The sequence below is a fragment of the Sarcophilus harrisii genome, chromosome 4 (genome assembly GCF_902635505.1).
Source record: "Sarcophilus harrisii chromosome 4, mSarHar1.11, whole genome shotgun sequence".
NCBI classification, from domain to species: domain Eukaryota; kingdom Metazoa; phylum Chordata; class Mammalia; order Dasyuromorphia; family Dasyuridae; genus Sarcophilus; species Sarcophilus harrisii.
In genome coordinates this window covers 457,278,354-457,297,326 of record NC_045429.1, presented here as the reverse complement: position 1 = coordinate 457,297,326, position 18,973 = coordinate 457,278,354, and the positions used below count along the sequence as shown (strand labels likewise).

General features: G+C 36.8%; 1 protein-coding gene across 1 annotated transcript in view; it reads right to left on the bottom strand.

Moving 5' to 3' along the window:
• Window positions 1-930: 930 nt before the first annotated feature.
• The window catches only part of LOC100920392 (zinc finger protein 208-like), a 29,195-nt gene continuing 11,152 nt past the window's right edge, over window positions 931-18,973 (bottom strand). Inside the window, exon 6 of the mRNA XM_031968210.1 lies at window positions 931-11,652. Within this exon, the coding sequence (XP_031824070.1) occupies window positions 4,529-11,652 (7,124 nt within the window). The 3' untranslated portion in view covers window positions 931-4,528. The remainder of the gene's footprint in view (window positions 11,653-18,973) is intronic.

The window sequence follows — 18,973 nt, the reverse complement described above, 5'->3', positions numbered from 1 at the left end:
TAGTATGGAATTGTTCTATTGTATATTGATTTAATCCTTTTTTTTTTTTTTTTTGACTGTATGCCGAGGAATGAAAACTGCATACAATAAGCAAAAAAAAAAAAAAAAAAGTATCTTAATGAAGTCGGTACTTTCCATATGTATTTGAGCTGAATAATACTTTGCAGAAAATTAAGTGATAGTGACCAAAATGTCTAATCATAAAAGGGATGGTTTGTTAATTGAGATCTGCTAATGTTAATTATGTTTAAGGGACAGCTTGAAATGAGTTGTTTAAAAAATTAAAAAAAAAAAAAAAAAGGAAAACCATGATAACGATCTGAATGGGGGACACTGGCTAGTGACTACTGTGTTTCCCTTCATTTGTGTTGTCATGCATCTACTTGACCACAAGCTCTTCTGCCGAGATGTGATTGATGTGTCATGCTAAGAATAAATGATATACACACATACATATATGTATATATACATACACATAAATGCACATAAATATATAGATAGTTCAACTGGGGAATAGTTGAATAAACAGTGGTATATGAATGAGGGATTACTATCCCATGACTTAGTGGTTGCTTTCAGAAAAACCTGAAAAAACTTCTAAGAACTGCAGTAATATGAAGTTAACTGAACCAGGAGCATAATTTATATAATATGACAAAAAAAAAATCTCCTTAAAAACTTTTAAGAAATAGAATCGATGCTAGAGGCCTGACAAAGCTGCCCTCTACAAGGAGACATATCTTGCCATACCCGGCTAATATGGGAATTTGTTTTGTCCAACAATGTGAATTTGTTATGAGGTTTTTTGTTTCCTATAAATTGGAAACTGGGAGAGGACTAGGAACAGAGAAAAAAAAAAAAAGGAAAGAAAAGAATGGTACTGACGCATTATTTTTAAAAGCAGAAGACAAAAATCACACACAAGCAAGACAACTTTGAAAGTTATATTTTAATTTATTATATAGTTACAAACAAACACAAGCCAAAATAATTGAGATTCAGTTTCATATGAAATCTTGTTTCTGTTCTATTATGAATATGGAAATGCTAGCTTTTAACTGGTGTTTAAGTTCAGAATTCATCTTTTAAAAAGATTCACGGTTATAAATAAACATCGAGTAAGTGCTCACAATACACCAAGCATTAGGCTAGCACTGGGGATACAAATAGAAAAATCAAGACCTATCCTGCTCCTGAAGAGCTCACACTCTTAGCACATCAAAGATGGTTCAGGTGCAGAGCAGGCGGGTGCAGCAGCGGGGCAGAGGGCAAGGCCAGCAGGTCCCACACGACAGACCTTCATCTAGGTAGTTGAGAGGGTGGGGCCGGCGGATTTAGGGAATCGAGGCACAGCATATGGTAAGGCTTAGAGGATCTCCGGGGAAAGGGGCAGGTGAGGCAGTAAAGCCAGAGGGAGCGCCATCGCATCAGAAAGAAGCTGAGGACTCAAGAGGCCTGAGCAAAAGGGGAAGGCAAGACGGACGCAGAGCTCTGGTGCTGGTGGCTATTCGTGATACCTTCTGGAAAGGCTTAGGGTCAAGAGATAGGCAGTCTGGTCACCACCGGAGGGGTCAGAGACGGCCCTAAGCCCCTCTTTTTCTCTTCATTTGTACATGAAAACGATTATGTTTGTTGCTATCTAGCAAGTCAGCTTTTTAAGACACTGAAAAAATCAGCGTGACAATGTCATCTTAATGAGTTTTTCTAGTACAAGAAATATAGAAGTCACAGTGGGGAGAAAATGACAGAATGAAACAAATGAATGAATAATATAGCTTGGCAAAAGAAGGACTGGTAGCTATGAGAGTAACTGTGGGTCCACCAATAGCAGAAGATGGCCGCAGAAGAGCCAATGATGGCATATGATGCATCAGGCTGATGTCGGGGACTTTTCCAACCAAAAAAAAGACCTGAATCTATCTTGGAACCATAAAAATTCAGTCCCATGCCCAATAGCATTTACACAGATCTCATGCATTAAGATACAATAGCAGTAGCAGGGATATGGGAATCTATTTGCACAAAAATACTCATAGAAGCATTATTCTTAATAGCAAACTCCCCCTTCATTTTCTTTGAGGGAAATGAGTAAACACATTTTTATAAAAATAACATAATAATGATGTGTCCTAAGATATGACATATCTAATAATGAAGATGACGATGACAGAAGTTCGCATTTACACAGTGCCAGGTTACATGCATCAGGCACTCTGTCAAGCAACTTACAAATATCTCATTTGATCCTCATGACAACCCTGGGAAGTAGGTACTATTATTATCCCCATTTTATAGCTGAGGAAGCTGAAACCAAATGACCCACCCAGGGTAACACAGCTAAAAAGCATCTGCAGTCAGATCTGAAATCAGGTATTCGTAAAATCCACTATCATCTCATCTGATAATTCCGAAGAAAAAAAAATTGTATGAAATAATACAAAGTGAAGAGTAAAGACTAAGAACAATATACCCACTGAGGATGATTATATAAGAAACAACAATATCACATCCATATAAATATAAAGAAAATATCCAAGTCAATAGGCATTAAGCACACTTACAATGTATCAGGCACTGTGCTAAGTACTGGGGATACAAAGAGAAGCAAAAAGGCAGTTCATGCCCTCAAGGAGTTTACATTCTAATAAGACAACACATAAAAGGAAACTGAAAAGGTAGAGAGCAAACCTGGTGATAAAGTTCAGAGAACAAAAGATGGCTCTAGGCCCTTCCTCAAATGGAAGTTCACAGGGGCAAAGGGAAAAAGCAGCTGAAGCGCAGTGGCAACGGAAGCAGAGACCTTTTTTGGTCATGTGAAAATATACACATTTGTTTTAACTATAAATAAAACTTACTGTTCTACATGGATTTTATTCTTGGTTTCTTCTTTTTGTTGTTACATAGAATAAAAAATAAAATGAAAGAAAACATGGGTAAATTTACCCTTAAGTAAACAGAAATGATTGCAGTAGTTTGGGGAAAATGATCGAGAAATCAAATCCTGACTCAGTCACATTTGCTCCACTGATTTGTGGAATTCTACTGTCCCTAATGGTATCTGGGGATGTGAAGATACCATCCATCCCATCCAGTCACACAGCTGTCCACCTTGCCACAGGCCTGTTGCTGCCCTTTTGCCCCTATCTGCAAGGGCATCCCATGAGCAAAACGTCCAGAAACCAGGACCCCAGGCCTAGAGGGAGTTGATTTACTCATCTTTTGAACTCCTCCTTGGGGGTTCTGTTGTGTTTTCTTTGTCAACTGATAAACATTTATCACCTACTGTGTGCCAGGTTCAAAGCATAAAAAGAAAAAAAAAAAAAAAAGCCAAAGGACGGTCCTTGCTCGCAAGAACTGAGGACCTAATCGGGGAAATAACATACAAATATGTACAAAGTAAGCTATGTACAGGATGAGGAGGCAATAACAAGGGGAAGGCACTAGAATTAAGAGGATTTGGGAAAGGCTTCCTGGAAAAGACCGAATTTTAGTTGGGACTAAAGGAAACCAGGAAAGTCAGTAGTTGGAAATGATCAAAGATGGCTGGGTCTTGTTCATGGAACAGCCATGAGAGCAGGGTCACCGGATCAGCGAGGACATGGTGGTGAGTGAGTTTAAGACTAAAAAAGTACAAGGGGCTGGGTGAGGAAGGGCTTGAATGCCAAACAGGGCATTTTGTATCTGATCATAGGGGCAACAGGTGCCGCTGGAGTTTTTGGAATAGAGGAGTGACGTGGGCAGACCTTCACTTTGGGAAAATCACTGAAGGAAGGGTAGATCTTAATGAAGTCAGATCTACCAGCAGGTTATTGATAGTCCAGGTCTGAGGTGATGAGGGTCTGCAGTACCATGGTGGCGCAGTGTCAGAGAGAAGTGGGCACAAATGAGATGTGGCAGAAGTAAAATCCACAGATTTTGGCAATAGATTGGGATACTGGGGGCAGGGAGGAGGACACGTGAAAGAGTGAGTTCAAGGTGACTCCTGGGTTATGAGCCGGAGAGATTGGTGGATGCAAATAGGGAAAGTAGGAGGGAGAAAGGTTTAGAGAAAAACATGAGTTGTAGGTTGGAGATAGTTAGTTTAAGATGTCTACTGGACATCCAGTTTGGTGTCGAAAGGCAGATGGAAACAAATTGGAAGTGGGGGCAGAAAAAGCAGATAAGAGTCATGATTGGTGAATGAGTGCAAATTGCACTGGGGTTACATATGTATAGTATATATATCCTATATCATCCTACACATACATGTATATGTTTTTATATATATATATGCGTGTGTGTGTGTGTACACATATAGGATAATATCTAGCTTTCAACCAGACCATCTTGTCAAGTGTTCTAACAACCCAGTTATTCTCCCTGGAACAGTACCCTTTCTCTCCAGTCTGACATCTTTGGTGGCTTTTTAGTACTTTATTCTCACTAAAGACTTTCCCATATTAATGAAAAATCAAAGGCTATCAATTCCGTATTCTTTCTCTTCTGTCTGATGATGGTCTGCCTCTCACCGAAAGCCTATCCGCATTCATTACACCGAACAGGACTTTGGCGAAGCATGAGTTCTCTTATGTCTAAAAAGGGTTTGCCTCTCAATGAAAGTTTTCCCACATTCTTTACACGCAAAGGGTTTGGCTTCGGTATGAGTTCTCCGATGAGTAAGCAAGTTTGCTCTCCAGCTGAAGGCTTTTCCACATTCATTACATTCAAAAGGCTTCTCTCCAGTATGAATTCTCTGGTGATAAATAAGGTGTCCCCGCTGGCTGAAAGCTTTCCTACATTCATTACATTCGAAGGGTTTCACTCCAGTATGTGTTCTCTGATGGGTAATAAGGATTGTCCTTCGGCTAAAGGCTTTCCCACATTCATTACATGCAAAGGGTTTCTCTCCAGTATGAGATCTCTGGTGGGTAATAAGATGATCCTTCTCGCTGAAGGATTTGCCACATTCATTGCATTCAAATGGTTTCATTCCAGTATGAGTTCTCTGGTGTCGGATGACATGTCCTGTTTGGCTGAAGGCTTTGCCACATTCATTACACATAAAAGGTTTTACTCCAGTATGAGTTCTCTGATGGATAATAAGGATTGTCCTGCGACTGAAGGATTTCTTACATTCATTACATTTAAAGGGTTTCACTCCCGTATGAGTTTTCTGATGTCTATTAAGGGTTCGCTTTTCACTAAAGGCTTTACCACACTCACTACATTCAAAAGGTTTCTTTCCAGCATGAATTCCCTGATGATAAATGAAGTGCATCCTCTGGCTGAAAGATTTCCTATATTTATTACGTTCAAAAGATTTCTCCCCAGTGTGAATTATCTGATGTCTAACAAGGTTTTCTCTCCGGCTAAAGCTTTTTCCACATTCACCACACTCAAAGGCTTTCTCTCCTGTATGGGTTTTCTGGTGTGTAATAAGGTGCTCTTTCTCACCAAAGGCCTTCCCGCATTGATTACAGCCAAAGGATTTCTCTCCAGTATGAATTTTCTGATGCTTTTTGAGGGCTTCACTCTCACTGAAAGCTTTTCCACATTCATTACAAGTGAAAGATTTCTCTCCACTATGAGTTCTCTTATGAGTAGTAAGACTATCCTTCTCATTGAAAGTTTTCCCACATTCATTACATTCAAAGAGTTTCACTGAGGTATGAGTTTTCTGATGAGAAATCAGGAGCTCCTTCTGACTAAAGGCTTTCTTACACACATTACATTCAAAGCGTGTCTCTCCAATATGAATTTTCTGGTGCTTTTTGAGGGCTTCACTCTCATTGAAGGTTTTTCCACATTCATGGCATATGAAAGATTTCTTTCCACTATGAGGTCTCTGATGTTTTTTGAAGTCTTTACGCTCGCTGAAGGCTTCCCCCCATTCACGACGGGTGAAAAGTTTTCTCCCAGCATGGATTTTCTGATGTATAATAAGATGATCCCTCTCACTGAATGTTTTCTCACACTGAATACATTCAAAGAATTTCGCTGAAGCATGAGTTTTTTTATGAACAATCAGGTGTTCCTGCTGACTAAAGGCTTTTTTACATACATTACATTCAAAGGGTTTGTCTCCAGTATGAATTTTTTGATGTGTTTTGAGCGCCTCACTGTCACCGAAGGCTTTCCCACATTCATTACATGTGAAAGATTTATCTCCAGTATGAGTTGTCTGATGTTTTTTGAGGTCTTGACTCTCACTGAAAGCTTCCCCACATTCAATACACGTGAAAGGTTTTCCCCCAGTGGGGGCTTTCTGATGGGTACTAAGAGGATCCTTCTCACTAAAAGTTTTCTCACTCTCTTTACGTTCAAAGAGTTTCACTGAAGTATGAGTTTTTTGATGAGAAATCAAGTATTCCTTCTGGCTAAAGGCTTTCTTACACACATTACATTCAAAGCGTGTCTCTCCAGAATGAGTTGTTTGATGCTTTTTGAGGGTCTCACTCTCATTGAAGGTTTTTCCACATTCAATACATGTGAAAGGTTTTCCTCCCGTATGGATTCTCTGATGGGTACTAAGGGGATCCTTCTCACTGAAAGTTTTCTCACTCTCTTTACGTTCAAAGAGTTTCACTGAAGTATGAGTTTTTTGGTGAGAAATCAGGTGTTCCTTCTGGCTAAAAGCTTTCTTACACACATTACATTCAAAGCGTGTCTCTTCCAAATGAGTGGTTTGATGCTTTTTGAGGGTCTCACTCTCATTGAAAGTTTTTCCACATTCAATACCTGTGAAAGGTTTCCCCCCAGTGGGGGCTTTCTGATGGGTACTAAGGGAGTCCTTCTCACTGAAAGTTTTCTCACTCTCTTTACGTTCAAAGAGTTTCACTGAAGTATGAGTTTTTTGGTGAGAAATCAGGTGTTCCTTCTGGCTAAAGGCTTTCTTACACACATTACATTCAAAGCGTGTCTCTCCAGAATGAGTGGTTTGATGCTTTTTGAGGGTCTCACTCTCATTGAAAGTTTTTCCACATTCAATACCTGTGAAAGGTTTCCCCCCAGTGGGGGCTTTCTGATGGGTACTAAGGGTATCCTTCTCACTGAAAGTTTTCTCACTCTCTTTCCGTTCAAAGAGTTTCACTGAAGTATGAGTTTTTTGGTGAGAAATCAGGTATTCCTTCTGGCTAAAGGCTTTCTTACACACATTACATTCAAAGCGTGTCTCTCCAGAATGAGTTGTTTGATGCTTTTTGAGGGCTTCATTTTCACTGAAGGTTTCCCCACATTCAATACATATGAAAGATTTTCTCCCAGGATGGGTTCTCTGATGGGTAATAAGATGATCCTTCTCACTGAAAGTTTTCTCACAGTCATTACATTCAAAGAGTTTCACTGAGGTATGAGTTTTTTGATGAGAAATCAGGTGTTCCTTGTGGCTAAAGGCTGCCTTACATACATTACATTCAAAAGGCTTTTCTCCAGTATGGATTTTCTGATGCTTCCTGAGGGCCTCAATGTCATTGAAGGCTTTCCCACATTCGTGGCAAGTGCAAGATTTGTCTTCGCTTTGAGTTTTCTGGTGTTTTTGGAGGTCTTTACTCTCGGTGACAGCTTCCCCCCATTCACAATGTGTGAAAGGTTTTCTCCCAGTTTGCGCTCTAAGATGATCCTTCTCACTGAAGGTTTTCTCACCCTCATTCCGTTCAAGAAGTTTCACCGAGGTATGAATTTTTTGATGAACAATGAGGTGCTCCTTCTGACTAAAGGTTTTCTTACACACAATACATTCAAAGGATTTCTCTTCAATATGAATATCCTGATGCTTTTTGAGGGCTTCATTGTCACTGAAGTCTTCTCCACATTCAAGGCACGTGAAAAATCTGTCTCCACTATGAGTTCTCTGCTGTTTTCTGAGGTCTTTACGCTCGCTGAAGGCTTCCCTTCCTTCACGATGTGTGAAAGACTTATCTCCACTATGAGTTCTCTGATGTTTTTTGAACTCTTTACTGTCACTGAAGGTTTCCCCACATTCAGTACATGCAAAAGGTTTTCCCCCAGTAAAGGTTCTCTGCTGAGTAGTAAAACGATCCTTCTCACTGGTCTTCCCACCTTCATTATGTTCAAGGAGTTTCACAGCAGTATGAGTTTTTTGATGAGAAATCAGGTGTTCCTTCTGGCTAAAGGCTTTCTTACAAATATTACATTCAAAAGGTTTCTCTTCAGTATGAATTTTCTGATGCTTTTTGAATTCTTTAATATCACTGAAGGCTTCCCTACATTTAATACACGCGAAAGGTTTTTCTCCAATATGAGTTCTCTGAAGGGTATTAAGATTATCCTTCTTATGAAAGGTTTTTCCATTTTCACTATGTTCAAGAAGTTTCACTGCAGAATGAGTTCTCTGATGGGAAAGCAGGTGTCCCTTCTGACTAAAAGCTTTCTTACATACGTTACATTCAAAGGGCTTCTCTCCAGTATGAACTCTCCAATGCCTTTTGAGGGTTTCACTTTCACCAAAAGCTTTGCCACATTCACTACAAGAGAAAGGTTTCTCTCCAGAATGAGTTTTCTGATGTCTAACAAGAACCGTCCTTCGACTAAAGACTTTCCCACATTCATCACATGAGAAAGGGTTCTCTTTCTTATGAGTTCTCTGATGAGAAACCAGGTGGCCCCGATGAGTGAAGCCCTTCTTACATACATTACATTCAAAAAATTTCTCTCCAGTATGAATTCTCTGATGCTTTTTGAGGGCTTTACCCCTACTGAAGGCTTTTCCACACTCATTACATGGGAAAGGTTTCTCTTTAGTATGAATTCTCTGATGGGTAATAAGGTTTGTTCTTCGACTGAAGGCTTTCCCACATTCATTACATTCAAAGGGTTTCTCTCCAGTATGAATTCTCTGATGGGCAACGAGATAATTTTTCTCAATGAAGGCTTTCCCACATTCGTTACATTCAAAGGGTTTCTCCCCAGTGTGAATTTTCCGGTGTCGAATAAGGTTTGCTCTCCAGCAAAAACCTTTCCCACATTCACCACAACAAAATCGCTTCTCTCCAGAATTAGTTTTGGGTTGGCTTTGGGGCATTTTACTATTACTGGAGGTTTCCACTTTTTCAGTACTATTCACTTTTTCAGTACTGGTCACTTTTTCAGTACTGGTCACTTTTTCAGTACTGGTCACCTTTTCAGAACTGGTCACATTTTCAGTACTGGTCACTTTCTCAGTACTAGTCACTTTCTCAGTACAAGTCACTATTTTTTCAGTACAAATCATTTTTTCAATACAAGTCAAAGGTTTTTCTGCAGTATGAGTTTTCTGATGGCTAATAAGAACTAGCTTTTGGATGAAACCTTTCCCACATTCATTGCACGTAAAGGGTTTCTCACCAGAATGAATTTTCTGATGAGAAATGAGGACTGTCTTTTGGGTGAAAAATTTCCCACATACATTGCATGGAAAAGGTTTCTCTCCAGAATGAGATCTCTGATGGATAATGAGGCTTGTCCTTTGGCTGAAGGCTCTCTTACATTCATTACATTTAAAAGGTTTCACACCAGAATGAGTTTTCTCATGTCTACTAAGGAGTACCTTGTCACCAAAGACTTTCTTACACTCACTACATTCAAATTTTTTTGTGTTAGCATGAACTTTCTGATGATAAATTAGTTGTACCTTCTGGCCAAAGGCTTTCCCACATTCACTACACTTGAAGAGTGTCTCTCTGATGTGAGTTCTCTGATGTCTAACAAGGTATGCCTTCCTCATGAAACCTTTCCCACATTCATCACATGTAAAGGGTTTCTTTTCAGCATGAATTTTCTGGTGACTTTCCAGTATCTCTTTCTTATCAAAGGTTTGCCCACATTCAATGCATTCAAAAGATTTTTCTCTAGCATGAGATCTCTGATGAGAAAGTAGATGTCTCCTCTGACTGAACGATTTCCTACATACATTACATTCAAAACCTTTCTCTTCAGTATGAATTTTCTGATGGATAATAAGGCCTGTCCTTCGACTGAAGGTTTTCTTACATTCATTACATGTAAAAGGTTTCACTCCAGAATGGGTTTTCTTATGTCTAGTAAGGGTTCGCTTCTCACTAAAGGCTTTCCCACACTCATTACATTCAAAGGGTTTCTCTCCAGTATGAATTCTCTGATGAGATACCAGGTGTGCTCTCTGCCTGAAGGATTTCTTACAAACATTACATTCAAACGGTTTCTCCCCAGTATGAGTTGACTGATGTTTGACAAGATTTTCCCTCTGGCTGAAGCCTCTCCCACAATCCCTACAGTTAAAAGTTTCCTCACCTGTATGAGTTTTCTGATGTGTGTCAAGGTGTTCCTTTGTACGAAAGACTTTCCCACACTCATTACATTCAAATCGTTTCTCTTCATTGTGAGTTCTCTGATGTTTAACAAGGTATGATTTCTGTATGAAGCCTTTCCCACATTTATCACATGCATAGAACTCTGCAGCATGAGTTCTCTGATGGTCTTTGAGTACATTACTATCACTAAAGATTTCCCCACATTCATTACATTTATGAGTTTTTTGATGAGAAACCAAGTGTCCCTTCTGACTGAAGGATTTCCCACATACATTACATTCAAAAGGTCTTGCTGTAGTATGAGTTCTCTGATGAGAAATCAGGTGTCCCTTCTGACTGAAGGCTTTCCTACATATATCACATTCAAAGGGTTTCTCTCCACTATGAGTTTTCTCATGGCTTTTAAGAGCTTTACTCTCACTGAAGGTTTTCCCACATTCCCTACACAGGAAAGGTTTCTCTCCAGTATGAGTTCTTTCATGGACACTGAGGTGTCCCCTTTCACCAAAGATTTTCCCACATTCTTTACATTCAAATGATTTCACTCGAGTATGAATTTTTTGATGTCTAACAAGATGTACCTTTCGTGTGAAACTTTTCCCACAGTCATCACATTCAAAGGATTTCACTTCAGTATGAGTTCTCTTATGAGTAATAAGATTTTCTTTTCGGCTGAAGCTTTTCCTACATTTATTACATTCAAAATGTTTCTTTTCAGTATGAATTTTTTCATGTTTTTGGAGCATTTTTTTGTCTTTAAAAGCACTCCCACACACATTACACTCAAAGAATTTTACTCCAGGAGGAATTCTCTGATAAATTAGTTCTCCCCTCCGGTTAAAGACTTTCCAATATTTGTTACGTCTGTAATATTTCTGTCTTGTAAGAATGCCCAATTTTTTAGCAAGATTTGATTGTCTCTCAGAGGCTCTTCTACATTCATTATTTTCATGAAATTTTGCTCGACCATGTAGTCTATGGAATTTAATTAGGTCTGAGTGGTAACTGAAAGGCTTCCTACATTTGTTATACTTAGAAAGGTTCTTCTTTATATCTAGACCTGAAAAATGCCCAACACTTGTTCTACGTGTCTCATATTTTCTGAGACTTTTCCTTTTCCACAGTGGAACTGACCCCAAGCTAAAATTTTTGCTGGGTGCCCTCCCTTTACTAACAGTTTTTCTGGGAGTGATTGTTATTTGTCTGCATTGTCTCTTTGGGTTTCCCTTCTGTTTCTCTAAATTAACATCACATTTGCCAGCATCTGTCATCTTGGAATGCAAAGGAAGAACCTTTGGTTGTTTTTCCTTGGATGATGTCTTCATACAAAAGTCCCGCATCTGATCTGTTATCTTGGTTCCAAATCTGAGCTCTTGATTAATGGAATCTGAAAGAAATAAAACAAGTAACTATTTTTTGGCTGTACTGACAAAAAGAAACATTGGTGACAGCAAGTTCAGTTTATTTTACTTCCATCAAGGAAACAATGCTCAGTTTGAAACAGGTAAAATAAACATTGTTGAGGAAGAACTGAAATAAAAGACAGGTGAAATAATAGACAAATGATGCTTTTTAAACATAAAGTCTTCAATAACTGGAGTGATATTAAATGTTCATGGCTGAACTATGTAATAAAATATATTAAACAAAGTGGTTGGTCAATAAATATAAAGGCTGGCCAAGATAATAATAAAAAAAAATGACACTATTACCTACACTTACATACAGATTCAGGACTAATTAAACTATCAAAGATTACTATATAGCATTACAGGAAATTCAAACAGGAAAAATAAAAGTCATGTTGTCTCAAGTACAAAATAGATAAAAGATCTGAGAGAGAATAAGGAGAGCCAGGATGCTGGAACAAGCTCAGGAGAGTCAATATTAAATTTTCAGCATGAGCATTTATTTACCTTGTAAATCAGCAAAGGCTAAAAATCTGGAGTGATTTTTCTTTGTTTACTGTCTCTAGACTGAAAGTGATGAATAAGACATTAAGAATGTAGATGAAGCTCAAAAGTATATTGTCCATAAAATTATACCACATATACATTATACCACAGAGGGTTGTTTATAAGCACTTCTCTAGGAGAAGGCACCACCAGCTAGGGGATAGGAAACAGGAAAGGAATTTATTTAAAATTTTCCTTGACTTACATGAACTAATGCTGAATGAAATGAGCAGAACCAGGAGATCATTATATACCTCAACAACGATACTGTACGAGGATGTATTCTGATGGAAGTGGATTTCTTCGACAGAGAAGATCTAACTCAGTTTCAATTGATCAAGGATGGACAGAAGTAGCTACACCCAAAGAAAGAACACTAGGAAACGAATGTAAACTGCTTGCATTTTTGTTTTTCCTCCCGGATTATTTATACCTTCTGAATCCAATTCTCCCTGAGCAACAAGAGAACTGTTCGGTTCTACACACATATATTATATCTAAGATATACTGTAGCCTCTTTAAAATAAATAAAAAATAAAATAAAATAAAATTTGTCCTGTAAAATAAATAAATAAAATATTCCTATCTGATTTAAACACGTAGATATATTAATAATTTAAAAATAAATGGATAAAAATATAACAAAAAAAATTTAAAAATAATAATAAAATAAAATTTTCCTTGAAGGAAATTAAGTATTCTGAGAGATGGAATTGAAAAGGCTTCCTTCTCCAATTTCAAATAATCATGGAACTCAGTTCAAAGATAGATAAGAGATAGAAGTATCTGAAATGAAGTGTATAGAGAAACAGAAAGGGAGCAAGGTAAGTTGGAACTAGGTTATGAAAGACTTTGAATGCCAAATAGTTGAGTTTATACTTAATCCTTGAAATAACAGAGTGCCTTTGGAGTAGCTGAATAAATTATAGTATATTAATAGATATGAAAACAAAAAGAATAGCAAGAAAACATTTCTAAATACACTATAGAGAGAAGGAAATTCAGAAGGGGTATGATATAGACAAATAAGGAAGAGTTACCATGTTCAATTTAATATATGGTTTTATTTTGAGGTAAAAAGATTATAGGATTAAAATAGTCATAGCAGCTTATAACTCATTTTCAGGGTAGCAAAAAGTAGATTCTCTCTGTCTCTCTTTCCCTGTTCCTTTGTTCCTTCCTCCCTTCCTTCCTCTCTCTCTTTCTCCCTCCTCCCCTCCCTCCCTCCCTCTACACACACACACATACAGGGAAGAAAAACTAACAATATATGTATCAGCTAGGATTCAAAAAGATTTCAAAAGGCCAAATCAGTGGCTGAAAGTAATAACTGGAAATATAATAAACAGATGCAAAAATTTACATTTGAGTTCAAAAATCCATTTCCTCAGTGGGGCGGGGGGGGATAGTGGGGAGAGGAGAAGAGGCATGACTAGAGAGTTCATTTGAAAATATAGGCAGGTTTTAGTGAACTTTAAATTCAACATACATGAAACATTTTACATGACAATCACAAAGCTAATACGACATCAAACTTCACAGGGTGCAGGATGAGAATAGTCAAAAATCCTATCCAGGCCAAAACACATTTGTAATACTGTATTTAGTTTGTGGTGTCACATAATAATTCCAACTAGCATGGCTAAAGAATCCTAGAGTGGAATTCTGTACAAAGAATTAGGGAATTTTAACCTGGGAAGAAGACTTTAAAAAAAAAAAAAAAAAGGACCGGGATTTCATTGGTGTATTCTCAGACCAACACCTTGATCTCGATCCCAGCTTCTTAAATTGTGAGTCAGAACCCCATGTAGGGTCCTGTAATTGAATGTGGGGCATGTTGTGAAATTATGATTTATTATCAGTAAATGTTTGTTTTGTATACCTATTTTACATACCTATATACCCAGGGTCACATAAAATTTTTGTGGGTGAAAAAGGACTGTGAGTAGAAAAAGTTTAAGAAACCCTGATCTAGCTTTTTTTGATAGTGGTAGGACCTCAGCTGGAGTCTACCAGACCAAGGCAAACTCCCCAGTATTATGTGATGTTATTCTAGAAATTCCACTGATAAATAATATAAGAGAAGGAAACTAAAGACAAACATCAATAAAGAGATTAACTAAAGTAGTCCCATTGCTGATAATAGAGTGGTCTATTTGGAAAACCCCAGAGAATCAGTAAAGAAACTAAATTAATAATGTGAATAAAATTGGATACAAAATAAACCCACAAAAATCAGTAACATTTCAATATAGCAATAACAAAAAACTATGAGTAAATATTTAAAAGGGAAGTTCCAATTAAAATAAATACGTAAGGCAAAAAGTATATGAGACTCAATCTACAAAGGCACATATTTGAGGCTCAAATATATACAATTCCAAAACATTTTAATAAAATTAAGAATTTATATTTAGGCCCGGTAAGTATAATAAAAATGCTGGTACTGTCTAAATTAATTTATAGACTTAATATGCTACTGTGTGGGATGTAAAAAGACCCTTACCCAAAATGACTACTCACTCAAAGTAGAAAGCAGAAAGATTATTCATTAAATTCTCATGAGAATGAGCAGTCCCACCACGAGATAAGCTCACAGTGGGAGGACTGAAGAATTAGTAAAGGTACACAGCTTTTATAGATTTTGTTACAAGAGATTACATCACAAGTAAGAGAGCATTGAGAGGGAGGAGGGGAGGCATCTAATTGGTTGTTGCTATCTGAAGAGATTGGAATGGAAGTTTCTGTTTCCGGAAATCACTTGATTTCTAGGAAACAGAAAATCAGCTCTTCAGGGTTTAGATAATCAAGCAGACAGTGGTCAAGCTAATAGACTAAATATTGATAAATGTCAAACACTGATAAATGTCACCAACTTAGGTTAAATAAATATAGGCCTGTAACTAACTAAGGCCAAGTAAATACCCCTGCACATATTATATTTATGCAGGTCATAGGAGAAACACAGGAATAATGAAAATAAAGAAAAAAAGAATTCACACATTACTGTAAGTTTTTCATCTCTCCATTCTATACACTACAAATCAAACTATCAAGGGGATAATCCATTGAGTTAAACAAAATAATAACAAAATTCACTTGTATTCATTTGAAAAAACAAAAAGTTCAGAATCTTAAGGAAAAATAAGTCAAGAAAAAAAATTTTTGAAAGAATGAATGCATATAGGACCTTTCCATTTATGACTTATAGGGGTGGCAGAGAGAGTTCTTAGTCTAGATCTATACATATACGTGTCTAAGGAAAGTCAGGCAAATACTAATGATAGAGCTGTGAACTGGTCTAACCATTTTGGAGAGCAATTTGGAGTTATACTGAAAGAGTGATTACAAAAGCCATATCAAGGATCCAGAAATCACCCTGCTAAACACATACTTAAGATGAAGAAAAGTTATAACACACTTTGGTGTGTTTAACACATACACCAAAGTATTTAAATAACACCTTTTGTTTTCATTTTTTTCTTTATTAAAGCTTTTTATTTTTCAAAACATATGTGTGGACAATTATTCAACATAAGCCCTTGTAAAACCTTGTGTTCCAATTTCCCCTCCCTTCCCCACCCCATCCCTTATCAGAGGTCCTCAAACTATGGCCGCGGGCCAGATGCAGCAGCTGAGGATGTTTATCCTCCTCACCCAGGTTTATGAAGTTTCTTTATTTAAAGGCCCACAAAACAAAGTTTTTGTTTTTACTATAGTCTGGCCCTCCAACAGTCTGAGGGTCAGTGAATTGGCCCCCTATTTAAAAAGTTTGAGGACCCCTGCAGATGGTAAGTAGTCGAATATATATTAAACATAATAATACTTGATCAAAGATGAACAGAAGCAGCTACACCCAAAGAAAGAACACTAGGAAATGAATGTAAACCGCTTGCATTTTTGTTTTTCTTCCCGGGTTATTTATACCTTCTATATCCAATTCTCCCTGAGCAACAAGAGAACTGTTTGGTTCTGCACACATATAGTGTATCTAAGATCTACTGTAACCTATTTAACATGTATAGGACTGCTTGCCATCTGGGGGAGGGGGTGGAAGGAGAGAGGGGAAAAATCGGAACAGAAGTGAGTGCAAGGGATAATGTTGTTGGGTTTTTTTTTTGTTTTTTTTTTTAAATTTTTTTTATTTAATAGCCTTTTATTTACAGGATATATACATGGGTAACTTTACAGCATTAACAATTGTCAAACCTCTTGTTCCAATTTTTCACCTCTTACCCCCCCACCCCCTCCCCTAAATGGCAGGATGACCAGTAGATGTTAAATATATTAAAATATAACTTAGATACACAATAAGTATACATGACCAAAACATTATTTTGCTGTACAAAAAGAATCAGACTCTGAATTATTGTACAATTAGCTTGTGAAGGAAATCAAAAATGCATGTGTGCATAAATATAGGGATTGGGAATTCAATGTAATGGTTTTAGTCATCTCCCAGAGTTCTTTTTCTGGGTATAGCTAGTTCAGTTCATTACTGCTCCATTAGAAATGATTTGGTTGATCTCGTTGCTGAGGATGGCCTGATCCATCAGAACTGGTCATCATCTAGTATTGTTGTTGAAGTATATAATGATCTCCTGGTCCTGCTCACTTCACTCAGCATCAGTTCGTGTAAGTCTCTCCAGGCCTTTCTGAAATCATCCTGTTGGTCATTTCTTACAGAACAGTAATATTCCATAATTTTCATATACCACAATTTATTCAGCCATTCTCCAACTGATGGGCATCCACTCAGTTTCCAGTTTTTAGCCACTACAAAAAGGGCTGCCACAAACATTCGTGCACATACAGGTCCCTTTCCCTTCTTTATGATCTCTTTGGGATATAAGCCCAGTAGTAACACTGCTGGATCAAAGGGTATGCACAGTTTGATAACTTTTTGAGCATAGTTCCAAACTACTCTCCAGAATGGTTGGATTCGTTCACAACTCCACCAACAATGTATCAGTGAAGGGATAATGTTGTAAAAAATTATCCCTGGCATGGGTTCTGGCAATAAAAAGTTATTAAAAAAAATAAAATAAACATAATAACACCTTTTGTTTTAACAAACAACTGGACACAAAAAAAGATTCTCAATGACTGGTAAATGCCCAAACAAATAACCATGATATATAACTGTACCACATAAGCACTCCACTACAATAATCAATGAACCAAATAAATTCAGAGAAGTACTGAAAGATTTATATGACTTGATTCAGAGTGAAATAAAAAGAACCAGGAAGAAAAAACACATCTACAATATAAATGATAAGAATTTAAAAAGTATAATTTGGAGGGTGTGGGTATGGATGTATGTAGATGTATATATCAAAACACACATATATATAAAATATCTATGTATATATACACATACATATACACTCATGTATACATACATGTATGCAAGATAAAAATGATATACACACATTTTGTGGATATGTATATTTTGGGGGTTTGTATATATGCATAAATAAGCAAACATACATACACCACATTATATGTATGTGTGTGTATACACACACACACACACACACACACACACATACAATGATAATGATCTCTTGACCCTAAAGAAATGAGAGAATTAACCTTTCTCTTTTTGTAATAGTGGAGACTCTGAGTTGTATAATACCATATACACAGGACTGTCAGGATTAGCTAATATTTGGGGTAATTTTCTGAACATTTATTTAAAAATTTCTTTTTTATTCATTATTGTAAGTAATGGTTCATTGAATAGTAGAGGGAAAGAAAACATATTTGGAAATGAAGATGATGTAAGAATAAAAGGAAAAAGCATTTTAAAGAGCTATACAAATTAGCAAACACCACAAGAAAACGTCAAATTATCAAATAATCATTAAAAACTTAAATAAAAAAGAAAAACTCTAAAATGTAACACAAAATACATTAAAGTATTATAAAATTTAACAGTGGAGAGATGAAGAAATAAACAAAGTATGAGATAAGTGTAAGAGGTATGGAATAATCCAATTTTTAAAATGAAATATGCAATCAAAAAACAAATACAAATAATCTATTCATACCTTTGGATTTACTGATATCACTATTAAGAATAGAGGTATCAAACTTACAGACTCCCACATGCCATAATTGGGAAATGTTTGAACAAAACAGATAAAATATAATTACGATATAGCATGTTAGTTTGTAATTTTTTTTTTTTGGCTGAGGCAATTGGGGTTAAGTAATTTGCCCAGGGTCACATAGTTAGGAAGTCTGAAATCAGATATGAACTCAGGTTCTCCTGACTTCAAGACTGGTGCTCTATCCACTGCACCACCTAGTTGCCCCTAGTTTGTAATTTTTTAAGTCAACATGCAACCACAGAGACTCTTTTCTATTTCAATTTAACATCACTACTCAATAGTATATCCTGGGAATGATGAAGAAAAGACCCCTCTACAAAACTGCATAACAGTAGTATTTATAATAGGAAAACCTGGAAATAAACCATGTATTCAACAATTAGAAAATGGCTAAATATGATTGAATAAACTCAATTATAATTATGTTAAAAGAAATTATAAATAAGAATACAAAATAATAGAGTATAAGTAATACAATTATGCTAACTTTGTATTTAGAAATTCATTTAATTTTGCGGTTCCTACCTCAATGCTTATCAGATTGGCAAAGATGGCCAAAAAAAAAAAAAAAAGGGAAAATGACAACTTATGGAAAACTGCTAGAAAATTGGTACAATGAAGGTACTGTGGCTGG